Below are 13417 nucleotides of genomic sequence, written 5' to 3'. Positions count from 1 at the left end.
AGATTTGAAAGCTATAGATTTGAAATGTACATTTTAGATTTTTAGATTCATTATTTGCATGTCTAATATAGTTTTAGGCATGTTCTAAATTTATATTTCTGCAGGTTTTGTAGAAGTTAAACACATCACAAAATAATACAATGGAAATACAACTATGCCTGTGCTACCATTTACCATTTACCATTTAAATGTGACGGTATTAGCCATGGGATAAATGCAAATTCATTCAAGCCAAAGGTTTAAAACATTGGACGGGTGCATTCTGTCTTTGTTTCACTAAGTAAGACTCTTCTCTCACCTTGCCTATGCATGCATAAATATGGTGCGTGTGGGGGTGTGGGTGTGCGAGTGGTTAGTGGTGGTCAGGCTTTTTCCGTCAGTCTACCCCAGTACAGCTGTGGTATAGCTTACTATCGAGTATGGGAAATGACTGAGTAAATAATACAATGCTGTGCTTCAAGTTTAGAAAGTGTGACACAAATCCAAGCTATTAACATTGCTATGCTAATGTTTCTGTCCTCACTTAGATAATGACGTTGGTGCATGTATGAAGGATGGAGGAGATGCGGTAGATGATGGGAGAAACTGTAGCTGGACCAGAGTTGCAGAACTGTGCTCAGGTAGTAACTTCAGCTAATACCACAGCCATCAATAGGTGTAGAATTTAATCAACTCTATTCTTCCTGTCACAGTGGTGGAGACATTTGCTGAAGCTGGAAATGACGCAGGTAAACGACACACTTTGGGGCCCCATCTTTTGTGCGTATGTTGTTCCTGTAAAGGCTAATTCCCCACAGCCCCTCACTCACTTATATAGGCCTACTCAGCGCTGCCAGTAACATCCCACGCATGCAAGTGCCATTAACACAGATATCTCAACCTGCTCATCATGAATAATGATGCGTGTCTGCAGGCAGTGAAAGCAGCACCAAGCCTCCTCCTCAGTTCTCCCAGGCCAAGTTCGACATGTCCAGCTTCATCGGGGGCATCATACTGGTGCTGTGTGTCCAGGCCGGCGGCTTCTTTGCAATGCGCTTCCTGGGCTCAAAAGAGAAGGGCAACTATGAAACTATGTAAGTTTGACCTTCACAGGGCTCATATAATACCAAACTCACGCTGTTAAGTTGTTCCAGAATCAAAAAAACACATCTAGGGTTGTGTTCTGTTTCAGTCATGTTTGAGAAATTCTGCCATATGCAATATATTTAGTCTCTTTATGAGCTGGTAGACCTGCATGTTTTAAAGCTGTTCTGTTTTACACAACATGCAATGCTAGTGCTCATACCTTTACATTTACTGTACTTATTACAATAACAGAACCTGACATTTTTTCAGTGCCTCTAGCCTCCTGCATTATTATGTAAAACCATAAAGTAGAATGATCTTCCTAAATTTGATGGACTTCTTTGATGAGTGATGTGAGTTAGCGGTGAGGATGGGTCAAATGCAGTGAATGAAAGTATGCCTTAGCCTTAACCCTAACCTAGGTAATCAATTAAGCAATTGATTCTGTAAATGGACAAAAACATTGCAACGCTACAGTTTGACCATTTATACAGACTTTTAGAATGAGTTTGTTGATTTTTTTCAGAGGGAAAGAAACTCCTTTAGTTTTGAGTTGAAAGTTGCATTAAATTCTATACAATTAGATTAATAATTACTATAGATATGGTAAAAAACACAGACACTGTGTCATCAATGTTTTAAAATCAGATTGTTTTGCATTGCGATATCAAAATAGATATTGAGGTTTTTCTTTAGCATTGAAATTGAGTTTGACATTTCAATTGTGACATTACTAGCTAGCCCAATCTTTTTAACTTTCTTCAGCGCTATCCCATTAAGCACCATGCGTCAAAAACGTGCATTATAGAATTTCTGATACAAAATCTTAATGGTACTCTCATTGTCTGGACCTATGACCTTTGAGTGTTTTCAAAAGACAGAGATGTAGACTTGCATGACATTCAGTGAGCAGAATGGACGCCTGTTGGATTAGTAGCATCCTCTGGTGGCTGATAATATGAACTGTTTCAAACACAAGTAACCAAAAGCAATCGGCATCCTTCTGCTCCTACTTTCATTCTGTAATTCTGCTCACATCCTCTGTGCATGTCTGATTTCTCACAGTGACCAGCCGCCACAGTGAGCAGTAAACCGACGAAGGGCAAAGAGGACGGACAGAGATCAGGAAAGCTGTGACTCATCAAGTTGTGACGACGTTACTTCCCTATTTTGCCTGCTGTGATATTTGGTTTGGTCCCATGTGAAACCCTGCAGGCTTTATCTGTTAAAAACAATTAAATAAGAACATCTGTGGAAACATTGTATAATTAGAAGTATAGTCTGTGTGAGTGCACTATGTCAGTTTGGTTATTTTCTGCACAATATATAATATGATCATTTTCTTTTTAAATTGACCAATTATAAAGTTTAAACTAGTTCCTCCATCCAACTGTAGCTGTGTGTACAGAAGCTCCATCTGCACTTCCCTGCTTGTTGTAAAGTGCCCTTGAATTATTCGATATTGTCAGCCTCCCAGCAATATTGCCCAAATCCTAATTTTAATGTTTCTGGTATCATTGAAAAAACAATACCACTGGTTACTGGTTGTAACCAGCCTTCTGATCGATGAATTATTCTAAATTAAAAGATGCTGCTGTGTTTGGAGAGAAGAATACCGAATTTTGGCCTAACATTTGTACAGAAGCTTCACCTGGCCCCCAAAAATACTTAGGCAATTTCGGATGCTGCCAATATGTAGAGGCATTGATGTGTTGTTTCTGGTTAAAATTGCATGTTGTTTGTGTCTTTTGTGTAACACTATACAAAAAAAAAAGTGTCTTTATTGTGCTGGCATGCTGTATTTATGGATTAAGAATTCTATCACTTTGAGTAAATAAATGAGTTCCCAAATATTGTAGTAACACATGGAATTGTTATTTGAGTAAAAGAACAGATTTTGAAGGCTTAACGTCCTTTTTTAACGTAGTTAGTGCAGAAAAAAATCCTTTCCTTTTGAGAAAAAAATAAGTTTGAGAACTATGGATCTTTAGCTGGATCATTTCTTAGGAGCAGCTCTGCCCATGGAAGTATTGAGGGAACATTGTTGGATGCACTGGATCAGTGTTTGCCAGGACCCTCAATAGGCCTGGGCTCAAATGAAGCTCCCTATTCAACAGCCTGGTGGCTCCCATCCAAGTGTGTTGACAAAGACCAGGACTCAATACAAGTCTGGCCCCCTCTGAAACCCATTCACACACAAACACTGCAAGGCCAGCACACTCATTAAGCATGGAGGTGCAAGAAGTGGTTGCAGAGTGTTTTCAATAGAGGAATCATCCTCAGGCAAAATAAAGTGCACAAGCAAACAGTGCTATGTGTATGTTTAGCAGGTGTGGACAACCACACACTCATTTATCCCACCTCCACCCTGAGACTGGTGAAACATCCGCGTGTGACGCTCTTATCACACACTGGAGCAAACACGGTGCTGCTCTGTTTGTTCCGCCTGTGCGCGCAGGCCCCGGGGCCAGTGCGTCTCTCTGAGAGGGCGTGTCCTCAGCTACTCCAACAGCACAGACAGCACACACACAAACCGAGCACACGGTGCGGTCCTCTACTTTACACTTTTACACAGTTTTCACGGATGGACTTAAGAATCTCTAAACCGCAGGTAATGCACGTTAATTTTGGCGTATCAAGCTTTTGTAGTAATCATCGAATTAAAAACAACAACTTTTGTGTAAAGTGAGTTCATAAGAAAAAGTTGGGACAGGTGTCAACTCTCGCGGTGTTTATGATGTGGAAAAGTCACTGGCTGTGACAAGCTAGACACGAACCCGCTAGTGTGGCCTATCTGTCGACAATTTATAGTTTAAGATGCGTGTGGTGAAGAAAAAACATCTTACCTTATGTTAACAGGATTGTGTGCATTGTGCTTCCCCAAATGTGCAAACCTTTTGGTTCTACAGGAATTAAAATAAGTTAATTATATGTTGCCATATAGTCATGTCAAAAAACCCACAATTCACGTCGATTGTTTATCAAATAATAACTGGAGAGCTTTTTGCGCATGCGTAAATTGACCTCAAGGCAGTCACTCAGCAAACACAACTTATTAACATAGCATTAGCGTGGTGTTGTTAAATGCACATTGGAGCTTTACATTACAGCTTCATAATTTATGACTGCTGGCAAGGACGACAGCTATTTGAAATTTAATTTAGTTCAGGGATGGAGATTTAAACACGTGATAAACCACCAGCTTATGTATTCAGCTGGAGGGCAGTTTTAACCACATTTATTAACATTTTTAGATGTCTACAAACTGAACGTGGTAATACAACAACATACATATTTGACAATTCAATAAATTGATAATCTGTGTATTTATGGCTGTAGCTGAACTCCTATGTCTGAGATGGAGATGGACTCAGACGGCTCTCTGGACCTGAGCCACTTGACAGAAGAGGAGCAGTCAGCCATTCTCAAGGTGTTACAGCGAGACCTGGAGTTGCGGCACCTGGATGAAGGTCGTGTAAGGTCAGAGGTGACTACTTTATCATTGAAGGGCTTTAGTGTATTGCATTAGTATGTATTGATATTATGGGGAAATATTGTCTGTGAATCTACCTTTAAAAGCAGTATGTAACCTATGTCACAGTCCAACACAATATTTCAACATGGCTGGCTCCCAGTGTGTAGAAAATATTTGGGCTGGAGCTACTGGAAACTCCCGAACTACTGGTTGGAGATCCCTGTTTTAAGGACAATTGTACAATATTTCTGCAAGATCGGTGTAAAAATCACTGTATAGTAAGTTGCAAAATAATCTGTCAATAGAAAACATCTGTTAAATATTGTCTTGTTTATTCTCTGCAGGAACCTCCAGGAGAGAGGAACTGATCCAATGCATCTGCGCTCTTTATCAGGCACCTGGTTTAGTGAGGAGCGCAGCAAGCGCCACGACAATCGGACCTTGGGCTGTGATCTTGTCCATGCATCCATGCGCCTCCGAAAGCCCAAAAACAAAGGTGAGGTTTACCAACACGCTAATGCGCAAATCCCTCTCTGTGATTGCAGACTGGTTTTCATTAATGGAGGGATTTCCCAGTGATGCTTGTGTGGTTGTTGCTATAGTAACAGATGTGCCGCTTCCTGGGCTGTTCAATGGGGAAACTGAGGTCACTGCATTGTCCCCGCAAAACAAGAACACACCACCTGTCAATGGTCTCAAAGGGATTAAAGGCAAAATCACGACCAGGTTTGTGTGGGAACGTCTTGAACAACTGTGTCACAAGATAAAGGGTGTAACTTTAAGTACCTACCTACCTTTTGTTTATGTTTTTAGGAACCAAGAAACCTCGAAAGCCATACCATCACCCAGAAATGAAAAGGTCTGTGTTTTTTTTTCATATATAATTAACTCTCATTTATTTGCAAAAAAAATGATATAAAGAAAATGCAAAAAACTATTAAGTTGTTCCCAAAGAAAAGCAAAATGCTTCATGTTAATTAGATGTCCACATATTTGGGCTTGACATTAAAGTGATGGTCTGTAAGATTGCAAGTGAGGAGTGACACAGTGAAATTTAAAGTTCCCCCTCCAGAGGTTTGAAGCTTTTGAAGGTTTGAACGGCTACTACTCCGTACACCCAAGTATACACTATGAAAGGATCTATGGCATCTAATCCCGAAGTGGCACATGTGCTTTTGCTGTATTGTCAATTCAATTCAATTCAAGTCAAGTTTATTCGTATAGCACATTTAAAAACAACTTCAGTTGACCAAAGAGCTTCACAATAACAATTTTGCATATAGAAATAGAAATAAAAGATAAAAGGTAACAGACCAAGATAAACTCGACTAGCTAGTATTGAAGGCCAGGGAGAAGATGTGTGTTTTCAGTCTGGTCTTGAACTGTCCAACAGACTGAGAGGACCTGACGGATACAGGAAGACTGTTCCACAGTCGGGGCGCTGCCACAGAAAAGGCTCTATCTTTTGCTGTATTTTAACCTATGTAAAACTGTATAGCCAACATGTCCTTCATAACCATGTAGGTTTTATGATTTTAAAATATATAAAAAAAATTCAACTTATTCAATTTGGTGACCAGTAATATTTGAAAAAAATTAGCCACAGTGGCCAGTTAGCAAAAAAACCTAAATGTCAAGCCCTGCATACCTACATTTACCCACCTTTAGTTTTGGTAACTTTTTATTGAAATCTATAATTTTCTTTCCAGATCAGACATGATAGTACAGCATTGTCCAAAGGTATTTTATGGTTAATTTCTATATAACAAAATCGCTTGCACTAGACATGAACTATGTTCTTTTCTTGTGCTTTAGAGCATGAGCGGATAAGTAATGGAAGCCACACAGAGGAACCTGAGGTGAGGCACATTTAAACACAAGTTGTCACTGAATTATTGCATATGGGTGATTTTCTGTTTGTGAAGTCCATTTTTATGGATATTGAAATATTATACAGTATATTAAAAAATATTGTCCCGATTGCCTACATTTTCAGATGTTCTTTTCTCTCTTTGTTTTTGGTCGTAGTTATTGCCTTTAGAAATGTAAAATCTGTAGCCACAGTGGTTTTCAAGCCACTATTCTCCAAATCCTTTGTTCTCCGGACTCACATGGGGGTTGTGAGATAATTTGAGGGGGTTTCCAGATCATATGGGAGGCATATTTGCCATGTAGTTTGAATGAAAACTAGTCATGTGGGGGTTGCGAACACCTGTGGTTATTTTACTGTTATAAAGAATAAATCTGGAGTCTAAAATCATCCAACCCCCTCTCTACTATAACTCAATGGTCACCTAAAAGGCTTACCATGTCGTGAATTTACTTTATTTACTATATTTTTGCATTAGAGCAACGTTGGCACCCATGACGAGGACAGTGACTCCATTGGTAGCAGCCTGAATGATATGGACCCAGCATCTTCAAAAACTAGCAGCTCTGCCGGCAGCCTGCACTCCAGCTACACGGTACACGCACTCACAAAGACACTCACACACGCCCTGGGTCGTTCTACTCACGACGCAAAGATGACTCAGCCCGGGACACTGACGCAGGCACTGATCACTGTGGTACGTGCGTTTTAGCTGAGTGGCAGCATGATGAGTTTGTTCAGCTCTGGAGACTTCGACGTGGTGGAGGTGAGGGGCCGGATTCAGTTCTCCCTGGTCTACGACACGCAGAGGGAGGAGCTGCAAATCAAAATCCACCGCTGTGAGGACATCGCTGCAGCACGAAAGAACCGCTCGGACCCGTGAGTGTCAAAATGTGTCTGTCAAAAGTGACGCGGAGGTCAGCCAACTTCACACGATGTTCTTTCTCACTCCCCAGATATGTAAAAACCTATCTCCTGCCGGACATGTCAAGTCAGAGCAAGAAGAAAACGTCCGTGAAGAAAAAGACTCTAAATCCTGTCTATGACCAGATGCTCAGAGTAAGATACTAGATCATGAGTCTCAGGGCTTGACATTTTCAACTAGTATTGGTACAGCATGACACATTTTAGAGAACTGCTAAACTAAAGGAAATATTGCATGCATTTCAGAACATATCTAACATCTAAAACCGCAATTCTAAAGTTTAGAGGTTTTATACATAGTTAAACTACCCTAGCCTCCAATAATAGCTGGCCACACTATAATAAAACCCCAACAAGACAGGAAATTGTTTGCAAAGGATATTGTACTGCCTTAATAATTGCAGTCTTTGCAATTTGCTTATGTTGTTGCTTTTTCAGCCATAATGTGGATTATAGACAATATTTGTGAAGAGCTGCACAAGTTATTAGTTTCTCGTAAAAGTTGTTTATGAAATCATTTGTACATTTCAGAGCAATTTCACTCTTTATCTCACAGTACAAACTGCGTGTTGGGGAGCTGCGCAGCCGGACATTAAATCTATCTGTATGGCACGCTGAGCCTCTGGGGAGAAATGTGTTTTTGGGAGAAGTGGAGCTGGCTTTGGGCGACTGGGACTGGACCTTTACTCAGCCACTGTGGCAGGATCTACAGCCAAGGGTTAGTCAGCCCTGTATCAATCTTAAATGAAATCGTTGACCTCTTTTTCACACTAGTCCTTGATGTATTTCCCAACTGAACATGAGTCAGTATTTGCCTCTTATTTTTAGGTTGTACTGTATGTAGTAGCAGTTTGAACAGACACAAGATTAGCGAAGTGTGATTTGGGGAGAGCTGACGGAGAGGAAGACATGCTGTGAATTTAAATTGAGCCTTTACGTAACAAAGATAATTCCATTACACTCACTTCTGCTTAATTTCCTATTTCACCTTGTCTGTTTTTCTGTTGCCATCTTTTTTTAACCCGTCCTTTCAACAAAGGTTCACTTGAGTCCAGATGCCCTGAGCAGCCGAGGAATGATCATGTTATCCATCAAGTTTATCCCTGAAGGATTTGAGGGTGAGAAGGAGACAACCACGACTAAAATGTTTTTGTCTGTATCACTGTTGTATATCGAATTAAAATCGTATTTCCTTTTTGGGAAGGTGGTGGTCTGCCTCTGACGGGAGAACTGCACATTTGGCTGAGAGAGGCTCAAGGTCTTTTGTCCAATAAAGGGGGTCCCCTGAACTCCTTTGTTAGATGGTATGTGTGTTTCCTATTATTACCAAATGATTTACTCCCAAGTTTAGTGTACGTCTTGCAATAGTAATTCTAATTCCAGTCAGCGGATAACATGACTGGGGCATTGTTCTTTCCTTGAACCATCATTAATCATTTGGATACAGTTCACATGAGCAGACTTTAACATCTCTTTGCACACAAATTTAGAATGTTTTCTGTTTTTGTTTTTTATAAGCTACATCCTTCCCGATGCGAGTCGTCAGAGTGGTCAGAAGACTCGTATTGTGAAGCACGCCATCAGCCCGACCTTCAACCACACAATGGTGTATGATGGCTTTCAGACCAGTGACCTGAAAGAGGCCTGTGCTGAACTCACTGTGTGGCAGCGCGAGGGCTTGAAGACGCATATTCTGGGTGGGATTCGACTGAGCTGTGGAACCGGTGAGAACATTAAGCAAGCTTTATAACTGCATTGTGCTTGGTACCGTTGTGATACCGTGGTATTGATTAATGCATGGTTAGTATTTTGAGATGGTGCATCAGAGTTCACTGTAGGCATTTCAAGCATTTCAGATGGCCATGTTATTCAAGCCAGGTCCTTTCTTGGCACCCAGTGTGAAATGTATTGTATACGTAGTCACAACTGTCTTACTTTCCCTTAGCTTAGTGGAATTACTTTAGAGATCTCATATTCTTTGCTGACTCATTTTATATAAAAATATTGGATTTTTTCTGTGTAGCAGAGGGAAAGGGTACAACAATTGTAAAACATATTTTTGCTGTTTATCCATTACTTAGCAGTTATTAGAAAAATTGTTGAGTTAATTATCATCATAATTATTTTTTATATAAAGGCCTGAGTTACGGCGATCCTGTTCCCTGGACGGACTCTACAGCGGACGAGATAAATCTGTGGAACTCTCTCATCGATAACCCAAACCATTGGATTGATGCCACTCTGCCCATCAGGACTGATCTACAAAAGCGGATGAAGGAAATATAACATATTCAAACATCTGAAACAATAACTCAATAAAGTCTATTCATTTATATATTTACAGATAAAGTAGGCACAAAGTGGAGTTGCAATATTATAAATAACTTGATTTGGTTTGTAGATGCATTTGAACTGTTTTTGTAAGACTGTCCTAATTACATTAAACAAAATGTAAATGTGTGTATGTTTACTAAAACAAGATGACTTTAAATCATGTAAACAGAAAGAGTATTTTAATAAATAAGGCTAAAATGTTTTGCATAGTATTTTGTCTTGACTAATTCTTAAATTGGTGTTATAAATTTGTCCAGCAGATGGAGTCGCGTAGCGTTTAATTGTGCCTAGTGCATAAAAATAAAAGCCTTTGGCTCAGACACGTTAGACAAACGTGAGGAAGAAGAAAAGAAGTAAGCCATGCGTTTTATAGATCCATGTTTTATTCTGATCAAATGCAAGAAAGTGAGCTTTGTATAGCATGCATCAGATACATGGTTTCAAGGCGCAGCTTACCCTGCGCAGGATGCGCACATGTCCCAGAGAATTGCGCAGCTGCTATGGTAACAACGATCAAACATCAGACTTCAAAGGACGGATTTAATTGCTGCATCTACAAATTGAAAAGCATTAAAATGTCTGCTATCAATCGAAAGCTTATGGAGAGCATTACAGACAAAATGTGTAAACACGTGGAGAACTGTGAGTATCCACGGTCTGTATTTTAATTGCTTGCAAACTGTATTTTCACTCACGTTTCACCCTTATTTACGTAAAAGCAGTCAACAAAGTGGAGATTGAATGTCTCATACGAGAGTTTTATTTACTCTTGGGGGAACAGAGTGCACACGGGAAAGCTGTGCCGGGACTGGACAGGGGAAAGTTCAGAAGTATGCTCCATCATGAGTTTAACATCACAGACGACATGATCATGGATGGAGGTACTAATACTATGTTTGATCCAGCCTAAGGTGGATCTAAAGTTCAATATTGACTCGTTTGTATGATGCAGTTTTCAGAACCTTTGACAAAGACAATGACGGCTTCTTGAGTGTTAAAGAGTGGATTGCTGGCCTGTCTGTGTTTCTTCGAGGGACATTTGATGAAAAAATAAAATGTAAGTTTTAATATTGGCACTAAATGAACACATGAAACTGGTCTGATCCATCTTTTATCTGCACTTCGTGCAGACTGTTTTACTGTCTATGATTTAAATAATGATGGCTACATCTCCAGAGATGAGATGTTTCATTTGCTGAAGAACAGTCTCACAAGTCAGCCCAATGAGGAAGACCCAGATGAGGGAATAAAGGACCTGGTAGAAATAACACTAAAGAAAATGGTCAGATACCAATTACCTTTCCAAAAAGTTTTATGACAAATTTTACTTATACTTTATTGTACAACAGTTTTCTAGTCTGTTCCTCTCTCCAGGATCACGACCATGATGGAAAATTATCTTTAATAGATTTTGTCACAGCAGTGAAAGAAGAGAACCTGTTACTCGAGGCATTTGGACCATGCCTTCCAGATTTAACCGTATGTTCCATATGCTGATGATTTAATTAATGTGACCAAATATCCAAAATATCGTTGTATTATTGTGTTCTCGTCCTTCAGGCCATTTATACCTTTGAAGAGCATGTTTTTAAGGAAGAGGAAGAACAGTAATGAACATTTTTTTGTGAAGCTCACATGGAAACAGACAAATTACAACTACTTCATCAGCAAATCAAATCCTCCGTCGCGGCTTCACCTTTTTCTCCACTGGCTTGACTTCAGAGACCAATTCCACCTGTGACACACAGATGTTAAGCTGTTTTCCTCTTAATCATAAATTATTATTAGGATTATTTTTTATTAAAACATTAAATACCTGTTTCATTGTGCCCCTGATCCTCTTCATGGTTGTGTTTAGTGAGTCATCCTCCATATCTATTTTAGGTGGCTCTGGTAACTTTGGTCCAATAAGCACTTCACTTTGACAAGTGTCATCTTTTAAGAATGGCTCAGTTTCGTCTGCTGCTACTAGTTTTCTTTTCTCCAGTTGTGTTGTCCGTGGTAGAAATCTCACAGGAGGTTGAAGGGATAGTGGTTGGTCGTTATATTTGTTTGAATGTGTGTTGTGGCTGGTCGTCTTCTGCTCTCCAGGCTGACTTTGATCAACAATAATAGCATTATGTAACGTCCCCATTTTATCCTCAGTTGGTAAACTTCCATGATGACCGTATCCAGGATATTCATATTCCCGGGGAGGTCGGGGAAGCAAGGGAAAACCATAGTACTGATGAGGAGAAGAGTCGTTTTTGTCACTAACAGGGGTTAAAAGTTTGGAGGTGGTTGCCTTTGGGGCTGATTGCTTTATATTTGATGAAGAGGGCTCTGGGGTCATATCTTCCATTTGTCTTTTTTCTCTTGCTTTGAAAGAAAAACAAAGCAAAGTATTAAAACCTAAAATGTTTGTATACCTGCCTGCAGTCATTTATTTTGTGCAACTATTCATTGTTAAGTATAAAACTGTTCAGCATTTCTTCTTAACCACTTTAAGCTAAATGAAATAAATCACATACCGATAAAGTGTAGCGTCCTCATTATGTATTGCTTTCTGTCAAGCAGCTTTTGTCTGGTGTCCTCCACAGTCTCATATTCTGGGACGTAGCACACATGAAGAACACCTCCATAGAAACTCTTCTCATCCATGCGTCGCTTTGCTGCTCTAAAATGAGAATACATTTCAAACATGTGACCAAAGACAAAGCAGAGAATTAACTTAAATTTGGTACCTGGCACTCGTGAGTCTCTGAAATTTGACCAGGTAGACTTCAGTGAACTCCTCGGCAGGATACTCGTCCAGAGGTCTGTACTCCTCCACTGTCCCGTATAGAGCACACAACTGGATCAGCTCGTTCATCACACCGATTGCTGGTACTCCCTGAACCATCACGTACCGAGACTCCAAATTAATGGTATAGACCTGAGAGAAGTGTGATTGTAGATCAGTCACTTTAAGTACACGGATACAGACCGCACAGAGAGACCGTCTGAAAAATACGTAAATATATCCGACTTCAATTTCACTGACACAGTTTTAAACAGTGAAATTGTCAAGTGCGATTTATTAGATACTAGGGCTGAAAGATATATCGTTATCGTATCGAAATCGAGATATGAACATTCAAGATATCAATATTGGAAAAGAAAAATATATTGTTATCGTGTTTTTATCGAGATATGAACATTTCAAAACATTAAAATCGAAAAAGCAAGATATCAACGATATAGATTTTCATCAATATAACTGCACTCTTTTGTATTATGATTTTATTTTTCTGAAAAATGCTTAGTTTTCACGTAACCCATGGTTGTATCGTATCGATATCGAGATATCTGGCATGAATATCGAGATATGAAATTTTGTCAATATCGTTCAGCCCTATTAGATACAATAATACTTGAAAAGCAAAAGGTGAAGAAGCCATCAGCTTGGCTCTCTGGAGGCGGGAGCCCGTGATTCCTTCAAAATATATTCTGCACATTTACTTAACATACCTTAACGGCTTTAGACTTTCTTCCATCTCTATATTTCGGTCGAGAAATACACATTTTGCGCTGTTCATGGTGTTTTAATACTTCAGGAGCCTTCCAACAGTTGGATTTGTTGTTGACAGAAGCCGCCATCTTTGTTTTGGAAGTAGATATGCGTATTTTCAGAATAAGAGCCTGAACCATTAAACGCCGTTCTCTTGTTTAATATGTATAAAGCAAAACCTTTTATTTTGAAGTAATCCTCCTCCAGGTTGATTGTTTAG

At 39.6% G+C, this 13417-nt stretch overlaps 4 protein-coding genes across 8 annotated transcripts in view; 3 read left to right on the top strand and 1 right to left on the bottom strand.

Moving 5' to 3' along the window:
• The window catches only part of cd164l2 (CD164 sialomucin-like 2), a 3467-nt gene extending 1141 nt beyond the window's left edge, over window positions 1–2326 (top strand). Inside the window, exons 3-6 of the mRNA XM_079571112.1 lie at window positions 528–620; window positions 693–728; window positions 914–1073; window positions 2131–2326. Of these exons, the coding sequence (XP_079427238.1) occupies window positions 528–620; window positions 693–728; window positions 914–1073; window positions 2131–2149 (308 nt within the window). The 3' untranslated portion in view covers window positions 2150–2326. The remainder of the gene's footprint in view (window positions 1–527; window positions 621–692; window positions 729–913; window positions 1074–2130) is intronic.
• A 1192-nt stretch (window positions 2327–3518) lies between these two features.
• sytl1 (synaptotagmin-like 1) lies at window positions 3519–9853 on the top strand. Of its 2 annotated transcripts, none has more exons than XM_079571111.1 (15): window positions 3519–3676; window positions 4405–4535; window positions 4885–5036; window positions 5143–5266; window positions 5354–5399; window positions 6250–6280; window positions 6356–6399; window positions 6889–7005; window positions 7123–7289; window positions 7367–7469; window positions 7891–8052; window positions 8374–8452; window positions 8539–8638; window positions 8853–9058; window positions 9472–9853. In XM_079571111.1, exons 3-15 carry the CDS (start codon window positions 4913–4915, stop codon window positions 9618–9620), a joined length of 1452 nt encoding a protein of 483 aa, XP_079427237.1. In that variant the 5' UTR covers window positions 3519–3676; window positions 4405–4535; window positions 4885–4912; the 3' UTR covers window positions 9621–9853. The 2 variants fall into 2 exon arrangements, with proteins under 2 accessions (XP_079427237.1, XP_079427236.1); XM_079571110.1 differs by having other exon boundaries at window positions 4405–4545.
• Window positions 9854–10046: 193 nt separating this feature from the next.
• On the top strand, window positions 10047–11345 carry clxn (calaxin). 4 transcript variants are annotated; one of them, XM_079570615.1, is made up of 6 exons: window positions 10047–10310; window positions 10450–10549; window positions 10621–10725; window positions 10799–10950; window positions 11043–11147; window positions 11229–11345. In XM_079570615.1, the coding sequence occupies exons 2-6, from the start codon at window positions 10501–10503 to the stop codon at window positions 11277–11279; spliced, it is 462 nt and encodes a 153-aa protein (XP_079426741.1). In that variant the 5' UTR covers window positions 10047–10310; window positions 10450–10500; the 3' UTR covers window positions 11280–11345. The 4 variants fall into 4 exon arrangements, with proteins under 4 accessions (XP_079426741.1, XP_079426739.1, XP_079426738.1 ...); XM_079570613.1 differs by having other exon boundaries at window positions 10391–10549; XM_079570612.1 differs by having other exon boundaries at window positions 10388–10549.
• On the bottom strand, window positions 11143–13317 carry rbm48 (RNA binding motif protein 48). Its single transcript, XM_079570611.1, has 5 exons — window positions 13158–13317; window positions 12392–12582; window positions 12179–12324; window positions 11485–12026; window positions 11143–11403 (listed from the first exon to the last, which is right to left on the bottom strand). Exons 1-5 carry the CDS (start codon window positions 13284–13286, stop codon window positions 11341–11343), a joined length of 1071 nt encoding a protein of 356 aa, XP_079426737.1. The 5' UTR covers window positions 13287–13317; the 3' UTR covers window positions 11143–11340.
• Window positions 13318–13417: the final 100 nt, after the last annotated feature.

This window comes from Gobius niger (genome assembly GCF_951799975.1).
Source record: "Gobius niger genome assembly, chromosome: 14".
NCBI lineage: Eukaryota > Metazoa > Chordata > Actinopteri > Gobiiformes > Gobiidae > Gobius > Gobius niger.
Note: the sequence above shows the minus strand (reverse complement) of the source record. Positions and strands in the feature narration are given on the sequence as shown.